At 39.4% G+C, this 24080-nt stretch overlaps 1 protein-coding gene across 2 annotated transcripts; it reads right to left on the bottom strand.

Moving 5' to 3' along the window:
• Positions 1-16051: 16051 nt before the first annotated feature.
• On the bottom strand, positions 16052-19962 carry LOC115728725 (probable E3 ubiquitin-protein ligase RZFP34). 2 transcript variants are annotated; one of them, XM_048285907.1, is made up of 12 exons: positions 19630-19962; positions 19460-19547; positions 18515-18574; positions 18376-18408; positions 18197-18274; positions 17832-17875; positions 17383-17423; positions 17202-17284; positions 16955-17046; positions 16732-16843; positions 16451-16578; positions 16052-16400 (listed from the first exon to the last, which is right to left on the bottom strand). In XM_048285907.1, the coding sequence occupies exons 1-11, from the start codon at positions 19881-19883 to the stop codon at positions 16468-16470; spliced, it is 996 nt and encodes a 331-aa protein (XP_048141864.1). In that variant the 5' UTR covers positions 19884-19962; the 3' UTR covers positions 16052-16400; positions 16451-16467. The 2 variants fall into 2 exon arrangements, with proteins under 2 accessions (XP_048141864.1, XP_030514955.1); XM_030659095.2 differs by lacking the exon at positions 16052-16400 and having other exon boundaries at positions 16473-16636; positions 16689-16843; positions 19630-19959.
• Positions 19963-24080: the final 4118 nt, after the last annotated feature.

Raw genomic sequence — 24080 nt, forward strand, 5'->3', positions numbered from 1 at the left:
GGGTTATAACGACTCATTTTCTCCCGTGTCGAGAAACGACTCTTTCAGAATAGTCATGGCTTTAGTAGCTCATTATGATTTAGAGCTACATCAAATGGACGAGAAAATAACATTTCTTAATGGAGACTTCAAGAGGATGTCTATATGGCACAACTACAAGGTTTTGTGGTTGAGGGCAAGGAATACATGAAATGCAAACTGAAAAAGTACATCTATGGTTTGAAATAAGCCCCAAGACAGAGGTATCTTAAGTTTCATGATGTAGTTTGTAATTTCGACTTTAAAGAAAATGTAGTAGATCAATGTATATATCTTAAGATTAGTAGGAGTAAATTTATCATTCTAATATTGTATGTAGATGATATATTATTTGCTACCGATGATAAGGACATGTTATATGAGACCAAGAGTTTTCTTTTACATAACTATGAGATGAAAGACCTTGGTGAAGTCTCTTACGTAATAAGCATTGAGATTCATAGAGATAGATCTCGAGGGATCTTAGGGCTGTCCCGGAGAGCTTACATTGAATAGATTCTCAAGAGATTCAGCATGCATAACTACTCTCCCAGTGTTGCCCCTATTGTTAAGGTTGACAAATTCAGCTTACTACAATGCCTTAGAAATCTGCCGGAGCTTGTGCAAATGGAGCACGTTTCTTATGCATCTACAATAGGGAGTCTTATGTATGCTTAAGTTTGTACTCCTTAGGCATAGCGTATGTTGTTGGAATGCTTGGCCGTTACCAAATAAACCCAAGAATGGGTCATTAGAAAGCAGCTAAGAAAGTGATGCGCTACTTACAAGGTACAAAAAATTTTATGCTTACCTACAAGAGAACATATAAACCTTAAAGTTATTGGTTATTCAGATTTTGATTATGCTGGGTGTGTCGACACTAATAAATCCACGTCGGGTTATATTTTTATGCTCTTTGAAGGACTCATCTCATGAAAAAGTGCAAAGCGATCTATAACTAGATCTTCCACTATTGAGGCAGAGTTCGTAGCATGTTATAAGGCAAATTCTCATAGTCTATGGTTAAGGAATTTCATTATAGGGCTTGAGGTAGTTGATATTATATCGAAACCACTGAAGATTCACTGTGATAATCAAGCTGATGTTTTCTTCTCGAAAAATAACAAGTCAAGTGGTGCATCCAAGCACATTGACATTAAGTATCTTGTTGTGATAGAAAGAGTTCAAAATCAAATTGTGTCCATTCAGTATATTAGTAAGAAAATCATGTTAGCAGATCCCATGACGAAAGGCTTACCACCTAATCTTTTCGAGAACATGTTGCTAGTATGGGTTTGGTTGATAAACTTTAGTTTAGAGTATGATTTTGGACACATGATGTTATATTTTGTGATCACTTTATGTAATGGATTTTGAATTTATGGTTTGTTGCTTCTTGTTATATGTGCACATTTGAAGCCTTTTGAAACAAACAATTATGTATGGACCACATGAACATTTTTATACTATGAAACATTATTATTCATGACTATTAAGCCATTAGATGTTGTGTTTGATGTTTGTGCTGGAATAGCAACTAGAGAACGGTACTGTAGCATTGGAACATGGATACTGGCTTCAATTGTTCTCCGTATAAATGTCAAACATGACCTTACTTAAGGGATGTTATATATACTTGATTATGTTTTGTTAAGCCTCATGAATCGGATCGCTAATAGAACCTTTGGCCAAGTGGGAGAATTTTAGATTTGATGAGATCCATTCCAATTATGTGGCCTATCGGTTCGATTATTTAGGTAAGTATATTACGTGAATATCTTTATAACATCCAATTGAGCTTCTGGAACCTATATCTTAAACCTTGATGGACGGTTGAGATTGGACAGCTCTAGGGTTGGTTCCATCACTCCCTCTATATAAGATCTCTTTTGTGGAGGATGGCTAATGCTTTTCTAATGCTTTCGCTTCTTCCACAAAGTCACTAAGATAAAAAAAAAAAATTACACATCCATCTCAATTGCTATAAAGGAAAGTGGTTAAGATTCATACCTAAAGAGACATCTTTTCTCTCATCGGATCAACAATGACTTCTTTTGATTCGGGTACTCTTTGTTTATCAATTTAATCTTATGTTCATGTGATTGAAAGATCCTATCGATTCTAACACTTACCCGATGGATTGCCACCGATGCGAGACATCCCACACCAAATTGATTTTCTACGCGATGCTAGTATTCCAAACCGACCTCATTATCGTATAACCCCAAAGGAAAATCTAATATTACAAGAGAAGGTAGAAGAGCTTCTTGGGAAAGGTTTTATATGAGAGAGCAAGAGCCTCTATGTCGTTCCTGCCCTCCTTACATCGATGAAAGATGGAAGCATGCAAATGTGTATGGACAGTTGAGCAATTGACAAAGTTCTTGTGAGGTATCAATTTCCCATTCCTCATTTGGATGATATGCTTGACGGGTTAACGGGATCAAAGGTCTTTTCAAAGATCGATTTGTGAAGCGATACCATCAAATTCGCATGAGTCCCAAAGATGAATGGAAGACGGCGTTTAAAACAAGTGAAGGATTCTACGAATGGTTAGTCATGCCCTTTGGGCTTGCCAATGCTCCCAGCACTTTTATGCGCTTGATAACGCAAGTCCTCAAGCCTTTCTTGGGAAAGTTTGTGGTGGTGTGCTTCCACGACATCCTTGTCTATAGCCCGGATGAACAACAACATGTGGACCACTTACGAGATGTTTTGTAGGTCCTATAGGCTAGTCAACTCTACATCAACTTGCCTAGATGCAACTTTATGACCAACCAACTACTCTTTCTAGGATATATCATTGGTGCAGATGGCCTTCAAGTCGATGAGGTAGAGGTTGCTGCTATGTGACAGTGGCCAACACCCAAGACTGTTGGGGAAGTACGGAGCTTTCACCGCCTAGCAACATTTTGCTGCCGGTTCATACGCAATTTCAGTACCATATTAGCCCCGATTACAAAGTGCTTAAAGAAGGGGCAATCCAACTAGGGTGAAGTGGCAGAGGCAAGCTTTACCCTAATCAAAGAGAAATTATATATTGCTCCAATTCTTGTCTTGCCAAACTTTTACAAGGTATTCGAACTAGATTGTGACGCTTCTGGTGTAGGATGGTGCAGTGCTCTCCCAAGAGGGTAAACCAACTGCTTATTTCAGTGAAAAACTGAATGAAGTTTGACATCGATGATCTACTTGCGAATATGAATTCTTTGCTATGATACGAGCTATTAAACATTAGTAGTCTTATCTATACCAGCATGAGTTTGTACTCAACACGGATCACCAAGCGCTTAAGTACATCAAAACCCAGAAGCATTTGAATAGAATGCACAAGCATTGGGTTTCTTTCTTGGAACAATTCAATTTTGTGCTTCGTCATAAAGCAGGCCATCTTAACAAAGTTGTCGATACTCCGAACCGTTGAGTTGCGTTACTTGTTACTATGCACAATGAAGTGGTGGGCTTCGAGTTTTTATGCGACCTCTATCCCGAGGACGAGGACTTTCGAGATACCTAGGCGAAGTGTCAAGCTGCTGGTTCTAATGGTGACATGATTATCCATAAAAATTTCTTGTTTTATGGCAACATGTTGTATATTCCGTGTAATTCCCTTCAAGATAAACCGACTCGATAACTACATGGAGGGAGTCTTGGAGGCCATTTGGGGCATGATAAATCTGTTGCATTGGTGGAGGAGCGATATTATTGGCCACAATTGAAGCGGGATGTTGGACGTTTTGTTCAGAAGTGTGCTATCTACCAAACTACAAAGAGACATTCCCAAAATACAGGTGTCTACACAATACTCCCGATTCCATCCCGACTTTAGGTGGACATATCCATGGATTTTATCTTAGGACTTCCACGAACCCAATGAGGTATGGATTCTATCTTTGTTCTGGTGGACAGATTCATGAAGATGGCCCATTTTATTCCCTATAAGAGGACCACCGATGCCTCTCATGTTCTTGGCCTTTTCTTCCGCGAAGTAGTTTGTCTACATGGTGTGCCAAAGACAATTACTTCTGATCAAAATACCAAGTTTCTTAACCATTTCTTGAGGGCCCTATGGAAGCTATTTGATATAAACTTGTAATACAAGAGCTCCTTCCACCCTCGGACTAATGGACAGACTGAAGTGGTCAATAGAACTATGGCAGACATCCTCCGTTGTCTCTGCACCGATACATCAAAGCAGTGGGACCAATGTTTTGGCCTTGCGGAATTTGCTTTTAATAAGCGATCGACCGCTCCATTGGAAAATCTCCACTCGAGGTGGTTTACGGTGCTGTACCTTGGCATACTCTTAACTTGATTCCTTTGCCTAAGATTCCTAGTTATAGTGTGTCGGCAGAAATTTGGCAACCACAATTCTTGAGGTTCAAGCTAATGTTACACACCAACTTGCTGCTTGTAACTCAAAGTACAAGGATGATCTCGACAAACGGCGCCGTTCCAAGGCTTTTGAAGAAGGCGATGAAGTAACGATCTATCTACGCAAGGAACATTTTCCGGTCGGCACTTACAATAAGTTGAAGCAATGAAATGTGGGTCCACGTCGCATCCTTCGCAAGATCAATGATAATGCTAATGTCATTGACTTGCCGATTGACTTTTCAATATCCTCGACATTCAATGCGGCTGATTTGTTTGACTATCACTCCCTTGATATTCCTTTTTATCTTGATGATAACTCAAGGACAAGTTCTTTTGAAGAGGAGGAAGCTGATGTAGAATAGCTGGCGCATAAGTTCATGAAAAAAAAATGATCACCAGAAGTCAGGGCGGTTCCACCACCATAAATAGACCCTTGAAATGCGCATTGCACCATTTATGGAGCTACAATCTTTTCGTCCCCTAAATCACGTATTTCCTTGATTTTCGAGATAACTAAAGCATTTTTATTTATTTTCTTTCCATTTTAATTTGATTCTCATTATGGTGTTTTATAGTATGTTTATTTCCCTAAAGGAGTCCTTCCTATAGAAAGGACGTCCGCCTATGTAATGTTCACAATTCATTTTCTCAAGTATCAATCAATTCTTTTGGAAAAGCTTTACAGATACTACTTCCCCGCATCGGTATTATACATTCAAGCCACGGAAATACCGAGGTCGATTTGCACAATTGTTGCTGCCGTGGTTGCCACCATGATTGCGATCTATCTCCTTACGTATAGTCACGTAGTGCCTTGTATGTTTTGCGTGATAGACGTAGAGCAATGACAGAACATGTTATCGAAGGCTATGCGGTCCCTAACCGGCAACTTCTCCTTCCCAAGATCGAACTCATCAATGGCCTTATAGAGGGTTGAGTAGTCGTGAGAGGATCTTCATCTCGGATCTAGACCGCCTCAAGTTTGACCTCGTGGGCCCTCTCTGCGTCTTCAATGGATTTGCTCGCAAGGAAGTTGCGATAGTTAAAGGTCTTCGTCATCAGAGCTTGTTCATTTAGGTCCCATGGTTCCGGGTGGGAGAACGATCCGACGTTGCTTGACTCCGGAACATTGTTTGTAGGGGAAGATCTATGCATTTTCTTGATTTTTTTGCTTTGGTTTTTTTTTGTTGGTGGGAGGGTTTCAAGGGAGGAAGTGGAGATGCTGATCCCGATAGAAAGATTTCCTCCGCAATATGGAACGAGCATGAGCGGTGAGTAACTCCGACCTTTGATCTTCTTTGTTAAGTGAAACAGATGATAAAAAACACGATAAGAACGCGAAATAATTTACTTTTGGGTTGGAGAAAACTAACGGGAACTATGAATACTCTTGCAACTCAAAGTTCGCACTTCGTCCTAGAACAATCTGGCTCTCTTCTTCAAAGATGATGAACAGAGAGGAGAGATCAATGGTGATGAGTAATGACATATGACGAAGGCCACTCTGTAGAAAAAGGTACATCCTATCTTGCTTTATGCGGTGAAATTCTTTTCTATTTTAACACCAATATAATAGATAAGGCCAATTAGCTCTTTAAACTTCTATTTTAATTTTCTTGTGCGATTTTCTCTGTTGCTTAGGAGTCCCTTTGTGGTGGCCGATAACAAAATAACTACCCTCCAATTGGATCGCGTTTTGTACCACAACTTTAAACTTGAGATATGAGTAAATCTTGTTAACTCTATCTAGATGAAGTATGTCATTATATGATCAAATCTCGTTAACTCTATCTAGATGAAGTATGTCATACGTCTTTTGTTTCATCATTCAGTCTAGACTCATGAAGTCCTATATCGACAGTTTTTGGGAAAAGTACACTAGAAGTGCTATAACTTGTGTACGGTGTTCACTTGAGTGCCATAACTTTCAAAACGTTCACTTAAGTGCCATAACTTTCAAAAATCGTTCAATTGAGTGCTACGTCGGAGCAAAATCGTTCACTTGAGTGCTATAGTTACTTTCCGTCGTGCCACGTCGCCTTTCCGACATCTACAGTAACTTTTCCGGCATGCTACAGTAACTTTTTCCAGTTGTCACGTCAACATGGCACTCAAGTGAACGATTTTTAAAAGTTATGACACTTAAGTGAACGTTTTGAAAGTTATAGCACTCAAGTGAACGCCGTACAAAAGTTATGGCACTTCTAGTGTACTTTTCCCACGGTTTTTCATAAAGTCCTATATCGTCGGTGAACGATGAGTCCATAATGAAATGTTGAAAGAAAAAAATGTAGTGAACTTTCTCTAGTATGAATTTGAAATGAGGACCCGTTTTAAACATTAGCAAGGTACACCGATATACTGATAAAGTGTCTTGAATCTTATTTATTACATCATGCTATACGTAAGTAATGACTAATACTCCGAAGAAACTCATCAAATTCATTAAGAACATCAACTTGATGTACCGCGAAAACCACAGCTTTGTCATCCCTTGTAGGCTTTGATCGCCTCTTCATGCGTTGGGACCACATTGGTGTACAGCTCCAAGCAATCTTGCAAGCATGCTTCCATGGATGGAGATGAGGCCGAGTCCCCCGAGGTCGGTGCGGTGGCTGTTCGGGTTCAACTCGAGCGATGCGAGCAAGAACTTGTAACTCACCTTGGGGTCTTGTTGGGCGCATTTCTTGCGCGTTTCGTGGATTACGTTGTTGGCACCACCATGTATGCTGTAGGGAGGGACATGAGGTAGAAAACGAGAAGGAGGGAGATGAGCGACAACCATCCTTCTTAAAGAATGCTTTTAATGGACCCAAATCGTCGGAATGACCGGTGGTTTGGTGAGTTCCTTTATGAGTATGATTTCTAAACCTTTTAATATCAAATTCTACCATCTTTAAGACGTAATCTATAATATTATAATAACCAGCACACCGGATGTTTAAAGAGTCATTGCAGATGAGTACTACTTTCAACATTAACTATACATAGTTCAAAGCCTCCAAGGTTTTCATCATTTATTTAATAGTGCAAAACCGGCAATTAAATACTTTTCAAGTGTTCCTTAATGGATTAGTACTTATAAAAAAATAAGCAGATCCTATTGCTCTTTTCCCTACCAACATATAGTGTTTCCAGGATTCCTCACTCATAAGAGTGAGATATGCAAATTTATACTTAATAAGAGCAACATTTTCAATATTCGTCAGTCCATTATAAATACAAAATCCCCATTCAGTTCTTAAAATTTAAACCAATATGAATCTCAATTTTAATAGAGTTGCCGTTCACGAAACATGTGACAAAAATAATCAATGTTTGTAATTAGCATAATGTGAAAATTTACCTTGCGAGTTAGATACATCATCATATAATCACCTTTGGGCAGAAACATGATATGTAGTTATATACTCTCTACATTACGGTGGCTATGAGAATTTACTTTAATCTTCGTTAATCACCACCTTTTGGGTGTATGAAAATACTTGGACTAGTCAATTTTCAACCATATGATATACATGCAACCCTCCATGTAACAATACGCAATTACCTCATTTGAAAGTATAGCTACGCATTAAAGTATGAGACATCTCAATACTTTATAAACCGTTATTTATTAAACCCAACTAAGTGTGCCACTTTGATGGTCACAACCCAATTGGATTTTTTTGAAATTGGGATATAAATTTTATATTTCACATTTACCATATGCATGTAATTTCAGAAACTAGGAGCAATTATCCACAAAATTACATACCGTGCTAATTCACTCAACAATACATGTTAAACCATATACATGTAATTGATAAATTATGCTCCATATATATGTATGTGGTACTTACATGTGAGATTGCACATGTATTTCACGAAACCATATAGAAATACGTAGAAATACGCCAAAAATACCCTAAATAATACTTGTATTTAGAGTTTCATAGGTATTTTCCATCCATAATGCATTAAACATGTAAAATAAATATATCACCTTGTAGAGGATGAGAATACGAGCACGTTGGTACCTGGAATACCTCGATCGAACCTCTCACGCTCCCTCATGCTCCATCCGAAGCTTCGGTGCATGAGGCCCACACGCCGACACGTCCGGGGCATGTATTCTACTTCTCGACCGGTTTTGAAATCGGTCCGACTGGTCCAATCGCTCACCTAACCGAACCGGGCAACCCAATCGAGCTTAACCCGGTCTGACCGATCAACGACCGGTTGGACCAGGAAGTCCAAGTCAACGGTCAATTGGAGCGGGTCGAGTCACTAATCGAGTCGGGTTGGATCTGCACTCGGCCAAGATAACGTCAGCCCCGCACCTACCGAGCACGTGTGAGGCCCCGGTCGCCGCGTGGTTTACACGGTTAGCGCATGGCCGCCATACACCCAATAGGCAGCCGCGCGTGGAGGCGTGTCCGTCATCCTCCAATGGAGAATTTTATATGGTTTTGCTCGTCTCGTTGTGTAGGTTCCGAATATACAATTTTTTTCAATTTTGACGAAAATAAAATTTCGAAAAACCACTAGAATGCGATTCGAGATTTAGAACGCGTTGGCTTTGATACCACATGTAAGATGTGATTAATACCTTTGATGCAACGACCCTAGATAATCACGTTTAGATACACAAATCAAATATACATAAGATAGAGGAATTAACGTACCTTGTTTCGAATCCATCGTTCTTGATGCGGAATTGCGACAATTTGATGCTCAAGAGCTTCTCCTCTATGAACCCCCTTTATCACTGACTTCAATAAGATGGCCCCTCACATATCGCTCATGACGTGACATTATGTGATGTTATGTGGACAATAGAGTTTAAAGGAAGGACTTGAGCTCTATTTATAGAGATTGAAACCTTATCCCGTCATTATAGATAAGGTTTATCTCAGTCCATACTATCTAGTCCCATATCCAACTAAAATTAACAAATCTTTTATCTATCTTTATTAGACCAATTAATATTTATAATAACAATTAATAAAGCCCACATTGAATATTATAAATATATTCTAACATTCCATTCGTTGAATCTGGAGCCTAATGTCACGAAACCAATGTTTTGTTTTCAAATCAGCTTGTCTATAGATGTGGTTCTACTTATGTACAGAATTTCTCTAGATTGCTAAACATAAATGACGGCTTGAGTTGAGGATATTCATGAAGCCAACAAAAACCGGAAACTTCATTTGAAAAAATAAAGATCGTTCTTTTGATGATGCATTGTCCAACGAGCTAATAAATGTGCCACCATTCGGGATGAAGAGTGAGCAACCAATCCTTATAGTTGTAATGTTAAAGTCTGGCTACCGCGAAGAACCAAGCTGCAAGTTCGAATTCAATGAACCTTACATTTGGAATCCATTGTTTTGGTAAAAGAATAAATGGGACAGCATCCAGTTTAAACTTGATTGGCACTCCTTGCCGGTTCCACCAATTGCTCTTCTAATGTTGCACTTGACCTGAAGGGGATAAGTACACTATCGGTGCCATAACTTTTGTACAATGTTCACTTGAGTGCGATAACTTTCAAAACGTTCACTTAAGTACCATAACTTTCAAAACTGTTCACTTGAGTGTCATCGCCGACGTGGACACCGAAAAGCTGGCGTGGACGTCGGAAAAGCTAACGTGGCACGGCGAAAAAGTTGACATGGATGCCGAAAAAGTTGGCGTAAGACTCAAGTGAACAATTTTTAAAAGTTATGGCATTTAAGTGAACGTTTTGAAAGTTATGGCACTCACGAGTGTACTTATTCCACCCGAAGGGATTGAAGGGCTGCGATGTTCCGGTACTTCTAGACAACTCATGATTGGAGGACATTCCCAAGTGTTGGATGAGCTTAACATAGTCGCTTGACATAGGCAGATCTACATAAGGATTCCCAAAAGATATACGTGATTTTAGCCTCCCAAAATGCAAATGGCCCATGGTTTCATCTTTTCTACCCATCCTTTCAATCTTCTTTGAAGCTATCCTTCAAACAAACACTCGATTGAAAATATTGAACTATTATTCATTATGAATGATAGTGATCAACTGAGTGATCCTAACACCTATGAGGAGGTGGTGTCGAACATCAATTCTGGTAAATGGTTAGAAGCCATGAAATCCGAAATGGATTCTCCGTATTCCAACGATGTTTGGACTCTAGTTGACTCCTCTGATGTTGTTGTACCAATTGGCTACAAATGGATCTTCAAAAGGAAGATAAACGGTGATGGTTAAGTTGGTACTTACAAAACACGGCTGGTGACGAAAGGATATCGTAAAAAAGAAGGAATCGATTATAATGAAACTTTCTCAACTGTAGCCATGCTAAAATTCATTCGGATTATGTTGGCTATAGCTGCACACCTTGATTATGATATATTCTATATGGATGTCAAAATGGATTTTCTAAATAGTTTCTTCGAGGACGACATCTATATGGAACAACTATAGGATTTTGAATCCAATGGTGAAAGTCAGAAGGTGTATAGACTTAAGAGATCCATTTATGAACTCAAACAAACCTCTATAAGTTGGAATATCCGCTTTTATGAGGTAGTCAAATCGTTTGGTTTTATCAAGAACTCAAATGAACCTTGTGTATACAAGAAGGGCAGTGGTAGCGCAATTGCGTTTCTAGTTTTGTACGTGGATGATATACTTTTGATTGTGAATGATGTATTGATGATATCATCGATCAAGCTATTCTTCTCACAAAATTTGTCCAAGAAAGATTTAGGAGAAGCAACCTATATTTTAGGTATCAAAATCTATAGAGATAGATCGAGATGATTGATTGGCCACTCACAGTCTATATACATAGACAAAGTATTAATACTGTTTAACATGCAATGTTCCACAAGAAGATTATTGCCTTTTAGGCATGGAATTTAACTTTCTAAGGATATGATATGTGTCCCAACACTCTTGAAAAAAGAGAATGGACGGTGAAGGTACCTTACGCATCCACTATTGGAAACATAATGTATACAATGCTATATACATGACTTGATATTGCACATGTTGTAAGCATTACTAGTAGATATCAGTCTAATCTAGGGGAAGAGCACTATAGAGCAATCAAGAATATCCTTAAGTATTTACGAAGAACTAATGATTTATTCTTGAGCTATGGAGAAAGAGAGTTCAAAGTTGAAACTTATACTAGTTTTAATTTTCAATCAAATCCTAATGACTATAAGTCTGCTTATGGATTTGTCATTTATATTCAATGGTGGTGCAGTTAGTTGAAAGAGTTCAAAAAAAAAAAAAATTTTGTTGATTCCACCATTAAGGCATAGTATTTAGCCGCTTCTGGAGCGGCGAATGAAGCCGCTTGGATGAAGAAGTTCATTTCTAAACTTAGAGCAATTCCTTCCATTGAGCAATTGATTACATTGTTTTGCCAAAACAATGGGGCAATAACTCATGCTAAGAACCCAAGGTCTCACCGAAAGTGCAACCACATTGAGAGACGCTTCCATCTCATAAGAGAAATAGTTGGGAGAGGTAATATTGCCTTGCAGAAAATTGTATCAACGGAAAACATGGAAAATCCATTAATTAAGGCCTTACCTCATTCTTTTTTTAAAAAAAAACACATTGACAAAATGGGTTTGAGGTACTAGACAAGTTGGCTCTAGTGCAAGTGGGAGATTGTTAGATGCATGCTCTAAAGCAACCATGTAATAATTACATATTAGTGATTTCGATTATACTTTCAATTTCTTATTTAATTAATGGAAAAAACGTGTTCATTCAATTGTCCAATTATTCATATAGATGAATGATTTCATAAGATCGGTTGTGACTTCACATATTCTTGAGATGTCAAGAATATTTATGAAGGGTTACAGTTAGATTGAATCTTTAAACTATTCCCGATCGATGGATCATTGAGTGGATATTAATGATTCCGATAAAATCGGTATATTCTTAGCTTCATCATTAAGTATTGGACACTTAAGGTGAGTCACAAGTCATTAAGAATTGTGATACTCGAGTTAGAATACATGTACTTGTACCAAACAAGTTCATTGAACGTGACACGCATTGAACGATTAACAAGATGAAAACTTTTAGCTTGGTCAATGTCCAATTATTCATGCTTTGGTCTTATGTAAATAATTCTTAGACCTAAGTTACGATCTCGACTTGTGTGTTGGATGGCTATGGGTCATAGGTACACGTGTTGCCAATTTGTTGATCCGTCTATGTACTTGATGATCATAGTTCATTCACATACAAAGTTACACTAGTGCACAAAATGAAATCTATCTCCTTGTTACATGTAAGGTACAATAATGATGTCCTATGTGATCAAATCGCAACACCGTATTGAAATCCTTGGTCGGGGTTGTAATCAAGAATAACATGTTTATGTCTTGTATAAATGCATGTCGATTAGATTTGTGCATATGATCGAATTGATGACTTGACAAATATTTCATGGTCATTGTTCAATCGGGACATAGTAAGACAGTGGGATTGAATACATCGTAATCAAAGTTGGCAAGTTCATTATGTTTTTAAATCATTCATATTATATAGGTAGCCATGACATATTGTTAGATGTCAGTCATGGTTTGTAGGACACGGGGTTAATCGGGACAATCAATTCTCTTTGGAGTACTAATGTGTTTATATAAGTCTTACCAGTAGCTCGGTGATAAACCTAAGAATGTCACACACCATAACCAATTTAGAATGACATTAAACGGGAAATACAATATTACAAATATATTTGCAATCACAGCAATGGAATTCATATGATGCACACGCACACCCAAAGTGAACTTACTTCATCCTTATTCATTAAGGCATCCTTATCCCTTTTTGTAATGATGGCCATTTCTTTCGAAGTGACAATAAGCACCTCTATGTAAAGCGAGGAGCTCGCATCAAAAGAGAAGAGGAGTAAAAAAGAGAGAAAGTGAGAAAGGGTGAGAATAAGAGAAAAGAAGAGAGTGTAAATTTGCGTACGTGAGATAAAAAAAAAATGTTTTACTCTCTTTTGTCATGATTGAAATATCAAGAATGCAGAGAATTATCTCGATAAGATTGCCAACACAATTAAAGTGATGATTACCCACGAGTTCTTTCTTCCATTCGACGTGCAATTAGTGATGTGTCCGAACTAGAGATTCGACATTTGTAGGGCTCGAATTGAAGAACATCCAAATCAAATCTCTTTGCGCACGCTACGAGAGGTAATCCGATCAACCCCATTTGTTATTCTGATTTTTAATTAAAAACGCATGAACGACGTCTATGAAGATACGTGTATGAGTTTTAATTTCCGATGCATTAATGATTTTAACTTGCCTATGCATGTTAAGTGTATCCCAACAAATCATTCAACAACCATGCGACAATACGACGCGAGCACATCCCCTGGCAAATCATCTTGGAGCTGCTTCTGAATGTAGTCATTCCACAAAGTTGTCTCCAACTGATGGGTTCCGCTCAAAAAGCAGCAACAGTGGCCGATACCATCGACAGAGACGAAGAAGCCGAGAAGGCAACCGGCGACGAGAGGGTCTCGGATGCAGTTGGTGGTGATTAAGTGAGCGTGGATTGGCGCGAGCTCTTTGATGCTCGAACAAGAGCTTATCAGGGAGGTGAGGTCCCCGCGATATCGAGGAAGTAATTGAGCTTCAAGGCTGGGATGGCTTTTGGAACTGCGGGCGGAGAGGAGGGACCGTGACGGGACAAGCAACGGCCATTGGATTAACTGCCGCCGTTCGGCTCTTCTTTTCTTTACGGGAGACTTCGGGCTCGGAAGGGGAAGGGGAAGAAAATGAACGGTTCTTCCTTTTTTTTTTCTTTTTTTTTTTTTTTTGGTGGGTGAAGTAAGAAACGCTCGTGACGTTTCTAGTGGATAGAACAGAAGCTCGTTTCGAAGTGATATTGGATGGAAGGTAAGATACGCATCTCACTTTTTTAAATTTAATTTTTAGAATGATCACTTAAAATAAACGTTATATCTCCGTCCAAATGCATAACGTAATTATTGCACCTTAAAAATTTTGATTTTGGATACCATTTTGCACTTGAGGTTAGTAATTAATATCGTTCCCATGTAAATTTTCACCTCGCCACCCGCTCAAAACCTTCCAAAAATAATTCAACTCGGACCCCTCGCTCACGTGAAACATCGTCATTCGTGGCCCTCCCATTGACCTATCTTTCGCTCTCTCTCTCTCTCTCATGCTCTCTCTATGGATGCCAAGACCATGGATTCACTTTTCAATTGAAAATTACAGATGCACGGTTAGAGTAATATGGTCTTTTCGTAATAGGGTGTTTTGTCTGGAGGTGTAAGAGCGTATATTTTCAAAAATAGAGGGGGTTATGGAAATGGCATGCCGGTAAAAAAAGCAAGGAATGTTTTAGGTAGTATATCCCTCACTGGAAACCGTCTTAATTTTACAATGCTTCAAAGATTTTAGAAAGTGCTTTCGATGAGAATCTTACGAATTGCTAGTACAAGTTAAAACTCAAGCAATCTGTCTTTCAAACAAAGCATGTCTCATTTTTTGTGAATAGCCTCATAAATATTTATGACTCGTCCACGGTAAGTTTCTCTATCCACGGAATGAACCAATTACCAATAAAACACGAGAATATATAACCCTTGATTACCATTGACTAGGGCTGATTGATTTTAGGGTGGAACCTACCAGTGATTTCACTTCGGAACCTGGCCAAAGCACTGTCACCACTATTTTCTCCTGTTCATATTATGTTAACGGTTCATTACTTTATTTGAAGAGGACTAGGAAGAAACATGTCTGATACACGCTCTTTTCCTTCTTCTTAATAATCTTCGTGGGACCCACGAAAACAGCCAAAGATATCCTTTAGCTTTAGCGAGTGCGCTGAGAGATATGATGTCGAAGGATATCCGACACATTCAAAGATATCCCTCTTATTATTAATTTTATATATCTATCTCTTTCATAAATAAATGGGCTGCAGTCTTGGGTTCTAAGTCACTGTCCTTTGCAATAAAAGGGAGATGATGCCTATTCCCTAATCCGCCTTCTCTGTTGAGTCGAAAGACGTCAACTGCTCCGTGATCCCCCCCTCATGTCTGTTACGAGAAACACACTCATCTTCTCCAGCTCCTTAGCCTCAGAAGAAGAAGAATATGCCGTTGTAGATGCTGACAAGGCTGTCGTGGAGGAGGTTGACCGATGCCTTTTGATCGCCTTCAGCTGTTCCACGCTCATTTTCTCCATCTCCATAGTCACTGCTCCCTTCGGGACCGCCATCTGTGTCTCCTCCCTCCGTCGATATTTCACTCTAGTCCAGTTCGGTTCAGCACAAGGAAGGAACAAGGAACCGGGCCGATTATTATCGGTACCAAACACTTGAAATGGGGAACCGCCGGCCGGTCCGGTTCCCAGATTGAACTGGAACTGGTGCTCAACCCTACACCATCGGCTATAACAAATTTCTTTTTTTTTTTTTTTTTTTGGGTGGCTACTCAAAACTTAAGCAGAATGAAAATGCAGTCAACTCTAGCAGCACACCATAAACCGCAACAGCATGTTGAATCTCAGAAAAAAACCCAGCAAAAGAAGAGAGAACCTCCCCTGTCTCGGTTCTGTTTCTTGCAAGCGAGGAAGGATCAGAATTCAGATTCCTAAAGTATAGGGACCCGCAAATGGAATTATGAATGACCATTGAAAGAATAGTCAACATTGACCAGTCGATCCATACAAAGAACTATCTTTTGGGGAAACCCCACATCAAATGCAGCCCATCGAAACAGGATTTACCTTCAGCTACCACTGAAAGCCCAAATAGACATCCGATAGGCAATCTGCCATAGCCCCGGATGCCAGCTCATTCGAAAAGGTACAAATCGCAGCGGAAGTGCTACTCGCTCGATGCAATTACCATGAACTCATTTCAAGTAAGGATGTTGAGGAGAAAATGGAAACCACCAACAAGCACATTGGACTTGGACAAAGCCATGATTCATCGAGTCGATGTTGGGAGGCCACTTTATGCGTCATGGCTTCAAATCCATCATAATTGTCCGGGCACACTCCTTGCAAGCAATCTCAGCTTCTCGTCTGGCGAGTATTGTAGGACTTGCAGTTCAAGCACTTCTGAGCCACTACATGGAATTGCACCTCAGAGGTTTTCCCACAGTCGTTGCAAAGAATCCACACCTGTCATGCAGCAATCCTTATTACACTCATGATATCCAAAATTAAAGAGCAAACGTTACCACCTGAAAAGGAAGGACGTGCATGGACATGAAAAGGGCGAACACAAAGTATGACTTTCCTAGGGGATGATGATAAGGACGATAAATGATTTACCATCTTATTCTGGTACTGCTCTGGCATCGGTGTTGCAGCAATCTCCGAATCGAATTTCTCCCAGACCTTGGACATATCACAAACGGACTTTGAACAAAGGGGGCAAGCATATCTGCGATATATTCAGCATATGGTAGAGCACATTCGTGAAAAGTCCAAAGAACAGCCAAGGCATTTCAGCGAAAGCTACATGAGTGAAAAATTGATATTTTGGGGGGCTTACTGAAAATGATCTCTCATCTCCTTTAAGCAGTTCTGGTGAATCGTGTGTCCACATGGCATAACAGTCACATCATTCCTTGAGTCGAATAAATACTGCAAGTCACCATTTGGTTATTCATGAAGCACCAATAATAACGGATGCCGTATCCCCATTTGCAAATTTGACTCAAGTAAATCTCCATGATAAGGAATACAGACATCTATCAGAAGATGAGAAAATAATTATGCACAAACAAATATGATCTTACCTCAAAACAGACAGGGCAATCATGATGCATTGCTCCTTCTATACAAGGGTGGCTATTCTTGAGCAAAATAGAGTAACAGCAACCTTAAACATAAGTGAAGATGAAAACACAAATCAGTCTTCCCTTAACCACCCAATATGTAATATCAACCCAAGGCTGACGATAGAAAGGGCTTACTTACCGCACTTGTAGCAGTGAAAGTAATTTTCACTCCCTCCAATTCTGGACAGGAAAGTGAGAAAGCTCAATCAGCAACCCATAACAATAACGACCTCTCTAAGTAGAATACAATAAACTGGATAAAAGGAGGAGAACAATAATGTGAAACGGAAAGGCAGAAGTAAACAGCCAGGCAGCACATCATTGGGAATGGGCGGAAGGAAACAAGCAATAGATTTGAACATATTACAAACTCATAACGTCATCAAGTAGGGAGAAAATCTTACTGATATTGACTTAAAAATTGACTCAGAAAAAAAGGAACTTCAAAGTGAGGTGATAAAAAAGAAGCAGCAGCATGCCAATTCCAAATTTCATTCGCTAATCCAAAAGATACCCTTTGACAAGGAACTCTTGAAACATCACTGAATAACTAAAGGCTCAAAACACAATCAAGGACATGAGCAATACCTGCATATTCCACATCCACTGCAGTGGTATTGCTTTTTAGACGTCTGCAATAAAAGAGAATGGTAAGCTTCTTCCGAGCTAAAATAGACAGCATGTAACAACAACGTAGTTTGACAGACATGTACAGTAATCTCATTTGACATATTACTCAAGCTACTATTAATGATGTATAGAGGCCCCTGAACATGTAAGTGGACGCAGGACCTGACAGAATGTCTTTTTTATTTTTTTTTATTCTAGGTTTGAACGCAAATTTTAGTAAATCTGTATGGAGGAACCACAAAATTCATCGCAGGAAAGAGAATCCATCGAATCAAATAGAAAATTGAAAATAATATATAATAGAGGGAAGATAAGCCACTTACATCATCATCAAACAACTTGCATGTTGCACAGAAGTATTTCCCCATGCACACACCACAGTTTATACAGAACTGCTGGACCTGCATTGATTGCAGATAACGCATATATTGGAAATTCCCTCCCTCAAAAAAGATTATCCAAGCAGGAAAACTAGGGGCAAGTTTTAAGTTTTCTTTCTCACCTGTTGTTCAGTGCCACAAAGGGAACAGATCACCTGAAAAGTCGATGAGAATAGAGTACAAAATGTTCATCCAGTGTTTTAGTCCACAATTAAATTAATAAACCTGAACAACATAAGATCTTCCAAGAGAGAGATTTACCTGACTGACTTCATGGCGTGGCATGTCATGTCTATCTTTCTGGTCCACATTGATACTATTCTGAAAATCAATATGCAGTTCCAAGTAAGACATACAGTTGTGACTAAAAGAAAAATTGCATACACAGACAAGCTCACATTTGATATAAAACCAACTGGACACTTCAGAGCTGCATATTGGCGACTCTTTCTTAAGATAGCAAGTAACACTCATCACACCAAGACCAGAGACAGAGGTTCTAATCTCCAAGGAAGAAAACAGGAAAAACATTAAAGCCTAAGGTTTTGAACCTTTTGATCCTCTCCAATGCAAATAGTTCTATATATTTCTAGTACAGCCGTCACCTACTCTGGAGATGCTTCCACAATCGCATAAATTAACTGTTTAGCTGATCTCTAGGTAAGATTTAGACATACTGACAATAAGCAATGCGTAAACAGACCGAAGGTCCAAAACTAGAAAACCGAGCAAAGGAAAAAGGCTCCTCATCTGAAAAATGACAGTAACAATTGGATGCAACCTAAATTGCAGGAATCAAGATATCAAAATCTAATAAGAGTTACTCCAATGCATGACCATGAATGGACACTTATCCGAGGTGCCCGTTAGCTAAACAAAGATTCCAAGAAGAAAATAGCCAAAATTCCAAAACTGAACTGAAAGTAACTGCAAAGAGAATCCAAATTCTGCACTGCCTAAAAAATTGAATACATTCTCACAAGCAAATCAACATTCATTTCCCCAATTCTTTCATCTAGTTATATATAATCTGTTCCATTCATTTCGGAGTTCTTTATGGAAAAGTAAACAAAAGAAATCGGCATTCATCAGGTTTTGATAGCTCAAAATAAATCATGCAGCTACTTAATCCTACAAGCGACTGGAAGCTATAAAAAAATTGAACGTAATTTGAAAATCACAAAAACATATATAAGAAAGGCTCACATTTGCCTCATTATGACAATGGCGACAATCGTAGATTTCATTACAACACGGAGCTCTGATGCGGCACCTCCGCCGATAATGTGAACATCTGCAAATAAAGCACGTAAAATTAGCAGAACATCGGTATGAAAGCATCACCATTGATATCAAGAAACAGATTCAGAACATACCCAAAGAGTGAGCATCCCTTCTCTAGAAAATCATTCACTTTTCCAACATCAGCTATCTCGCTATTTTTATCTTCACATATGATGGTCTCCAAGGTCTCCAACTTCTTCGACTCAAATTTCTGATCCTCAGAATGCTCTACAGTCAGTTCACCCATTCTATATATTTTCCTCGGTCTTATATCTTCAACAAGGTTGCCAGGTACCTGCATAAAGGAAGAATTTAGCGATGCTCCAATCACATTAAGGCATGTCATTGACCATTTAAGCCAAGGCAACACCGTATAATATTATTGCTCTTCTCTTGGAACGAGGATTGAAATCAGCTAGAAGAGAACGCATCCAGAGAAAGTTTGACCGCTCCAATCAGCAACACTCAAAGAGATGCACTCACAAAAGCCAGAGGCTAGAACGATCCACACAATATATATGCAGCAAGGATGAATTCCAGAGCCTCCCACTTCAACGAATAACAAAGGAACCGTATCATTACTCCATTCCTCTCAGGAACCTGGGAGGCTTGGGCCAAATGCAATTATACCGAACACGATCAATGGACACGCCAACCTAATGTAAAGGCAATAAATCACGTGATCAATTGGTTCCTAAAAAATGAAAATTAGGGAAATTTAGGAGTATTTGTGGCACGATTGTCCTTCAAGGACATCCCTACCTCAATCTGCAACTTTGCAGAAAACTTCCATCAAGGACAAATGTTTACCGAGTAAGATTTCTTCCACTGTCGAATCATCAGCTTTCTTCCGTCGTAATTTAGCTCATCTGACCACAATCTTCTCACTTTTCATCTTAATTGAATGCCGCACCAGTACCGAGAGGGGAAAAAAAACCAGAAGAATGCTGGGAACAAAGTGATGATCCTCAAGCAAGGAGCTTCTTGAAAAAGCACCCAGATTACAGGATTGAATCTCCATGGATTTTGACTTTGACAGGCTCAAGAAGGTTTTGGAACATGGGAGTAGCACCTAATCACAAGGAACGATGCAAAGTTTGTTTGAATTCAGTACCCTATCAAGAAAGGTTCATGAATACTTGACCACCTACATAGGCAACGAGAATGACACACCCTTAACGGAAAGTCTAACACTACCAGCAGACAGTATGTTTATATAGTGATTTTTTGCTTGCCCAGTAGTTGCGCAAGTTTACATATTGTTAGCACCGCACGGAGTATTAAAAGATAACAAAGGAATGCAGACTCCTATCATGCGGTCTTAGATTTTCCACCTACAGGATCCACCTGGTGAATCTAATGAAAGGAGACAGACAGCTTCCATGTAATTCGCCAAGGAATTTATGGATCTCTAGTACAAGCACTTTGCGCGGGTAATCTTAACTTCCAGAAACTGCCCTCCATAAAAGGATGTGCTTAATCAGTGGCATGATGAAACTCCTTCGATATCAACACGTTCTCCAACTGCCTTTAGCTTTTGGCAGTTGGGATTTTTGGAGCCAACTCCATCCCAGACAATGGAGGCAGAGGTTACTCCTGATCTAACTATCTTCGCAAAAGTTCATAGCAGCAGTGCCATGAATACATGCCCAACATATATGTGATCCATAACCAGGGCATTACATTTTTAGCTCTTAGAACTTGGAAACACACCTCAATCTTACACAGTTCCATAAACTACCAGCCTTGGGTGCACCTGGAAGCAAGTAAACTTCAACAAATAATGCAAGCAACCATCTACTTGTCCTATCCCTCTTTCACAATTGTGTCAAGGATCTCTTCTTCTCAATATAACATAGTTTTCAATTTCTTTAGTATGGTCAGGTACTGAATATCCTATAGGAGCAAAGTTTCACATCGTTCTGACAAAACTTAAGATCAGATTACCTCAATATGACAAGCTGCATAAGATCACCTCTCCGGGGAATAACCTCTTCAAAGGTATCTCAGCACAATCCCCAAACTTAACCAACTCATGAAGCAACTCGATGGACCACACTAAAGAAAAGTCCAATTTCAAATTGCCCTTTCAGTGATTGCAATCTGTCTCACTAATCTCGAATAAATCATCTCCTCTACTTCAGTTGACACAGTCTAAGCCTACATGCTCTCAATGAAATCCTTTGACCAGCAATAAACAGTAACAAGAGCAAACACAAGTGACACAACAAGGCATTAAACATTATCGTGTAATTTGCACAATCAATGAGGAGATCATCCAGTCCTGATAATAGGGTCCTGACATCATCTGGTCCAGGGAAAAATTTGCAGATATCCAAACAAATATTGCACCAAAAGTTGCACAAGAGAACAAGAATCTTTTTCCCAGGAATAAGGTACTATTATGCCAATTGGCCTTGCAGGCAACCAACATAAACTACAATTTCTCATGCTTCGGTGGCATAACCAGCAGGCAGCAGTCACATTACCTAAAACGCCGTTATTATCTCTCTTTAACTTGCATGATTAGACAGTCATTACCTAGAAACATCGTACCTGTCGCGGACTTGATTAGAATGAAGCAGCAAATCGCGAGAATTAAACAGATGCCAAGAGCGCCTACACGTTTCAAGGAACCGAAGAGAAAACCTAAGACCGACATCTTCTTTTGCTCTCTTCCCGATCAAATTCTCTCACACGAGACTAAACAAAGCTCGAAATGCACAAGACGCGTCGGCTACGCGAACAATGTAAAAAAATCGCAGCAATCAGACAAAATAGGAGGATCGCGATCAAACAACCGAGCGAGCGATCCAAACAAGCCAGTACAAGCGAATTCAGGGGCGAAAAAAATAAAAGGCACAACGAACTTTCAATCCGGACTCCTGATCGGGAACGGAGGAAGCGGCCGAGCAAACTCCGATTCGCTTTCGGCTTCCTCTCACAAGACACGTCCGCGTCGACGGCGTCGCGGAGATCGCCGGAGAGAAGTAGAAGCTTAGCCGGACCAAAGTCACCAGGCGACGGAGGAGAGAGAGCTTTTTTTTTTTTTTTTTTCCTTTTTTGGGTCGAAATGGAGAGGGGGATTCTGTTGCTCTGGCCTTTTATAGCTCGGAAAGCGACAGCTGTGTTGGTAAAAGGCCAGCGGCTTTCCGCGTTTCCTTTAACAGCTTGCGCATAAAAATCACATCGCCCTTCGATACCGCCGGCCCATAAAATATCCCGCAATCTGGCGGGTCCCGCATGATGAAACCTCAGAGCAAATTTGGACCGTTTGATCACGGTCTCCTGCGTGGCAGCGCGAGTAGGCGATAAAAGATTCTGTTGCCTTGGCATCAACGGTGGGGTTTGCTGACTCGGTTACAGCTAAGTTGTTAGCAGGATTCCGCAAAGCGACGTCCCGTCGGCTGGCGACACGTGTCACGCTAATTTCGGGGAAGATCGCCCCAGATATCTCTTTCCGAACGAAAAAGGGCTGCTGACAATGACGTGGACGGTCGTCGTTAGAGTTGGATTACATTAAGCCTTTGTTGATTGAGCTGATCTGTCGTGTCGATGACGTAATGTTTTGGCCCGTCTGAAAAAATTCCAAAGGGGATTATTGAAATAAATTTTAAAATTTTAAAGGCAATTCTTATTATTCTACTATGCAAATCAATCAAATCAAATGATGCCGAATTAAATGATCTTAACGAGAAAACGAGCATTTATAAACCCGATCCAATTTTAAAATAAAGTAATGGTCACAAAAGGGCAAAATTTTATAGCCATAGAATCACTTATAACATTGGCTGATAATGCTGCAATTATTAATTACATGATTCACGTGATATAAGAGCATTGGGATTCTAAAGTCTTTTGGCCAAATACAAATGGTGTTTTGTTCATTTTTTGGCCCATTTTGGGAAAATACAAGGTACTTTGGATTAAAGGACTTTTGTGAAATGTAACTAATTTTTTTTTTTAAATTAGCCACCTTACTTGCTAATCACTTATAGCATTAGCTGATAATGCTGTAATTATTTAGTCGCCCGCCGCCACCATCAATCGCCATCGCCGCCACCTCCCACCATTGTCGACCACTACTTTTTTTTTTCAAAAAGTAAAAATACTTTATAAAGTTTATTTTCACCAAACAATATTTATGTCAAAGTTACTTTCCAATGTGTTTTTAAAATATATTTTACCAAATACTACTTGCATTTTGAAAAAAGCTTTTAGCTCAAAGGTATTTACATTTTTCTCAAAGTCCATTGACTAAATGTTGAACCAAACAAGCCCGTCATCTCACGTGGCCTTCCAATATCAAAATCATTTGTCTTTGATTGATTTTCTAGGTCATGTGCCACGTGGCGAGCACATGATGTAATTTTCACGCGAAATCCTTAAACTATTGTGCACAGAGAAGTAAATCTACCTTCCTAGCTGGAACTTCAGAAGCAAGCTTCTGAAAAAAAAAAAAGGGGTTAAGGATCCATCCATTGATAACATTTCCAGCAACGACAGAGGGTTGTGCAGCATCAACAAAAGAACTATTTAGCGG

Source organism: Rhodamnia argentea, chromosome 9 (genome assembly GCF_020921035.1).
Source record: "Rhodamnia argentea isolate NSW1041297 chromosome 9, ASM2092103v1, whole genome shotgun sequence".
NCBI classification, from domain to species: domain Eukaryota; kingdom Viridiplantae; phylum Streptophyta; class Magnoliopsida; order Myrtales; family Myrtaceae; genus Rhodamnia; species Rhodamnia argentea.

Coding starts and splice junctions, on each gene's coding strand:
- LOC115728725 (XM_048285907.1), bottom strand. CDS start 19,883: ATGACATGCCTTAATGTGATTGGAGCATCGCTAAATTCTTCCTTTATG. Junction 19,548..19,629: donor AAGGGATGCTCACTCTTTGG/GTATGTTCTGAA, acceptor CTTTATTTGCAG/ATGTTCACATTATCGGCGGA. Junction 17,424..17,831: donor AGTGGATGTGGAATATGCAG/GTATTGCTCATG, acceptor TTTCCTGTCCAG/AATTGGAGGGAGTGAAAATT.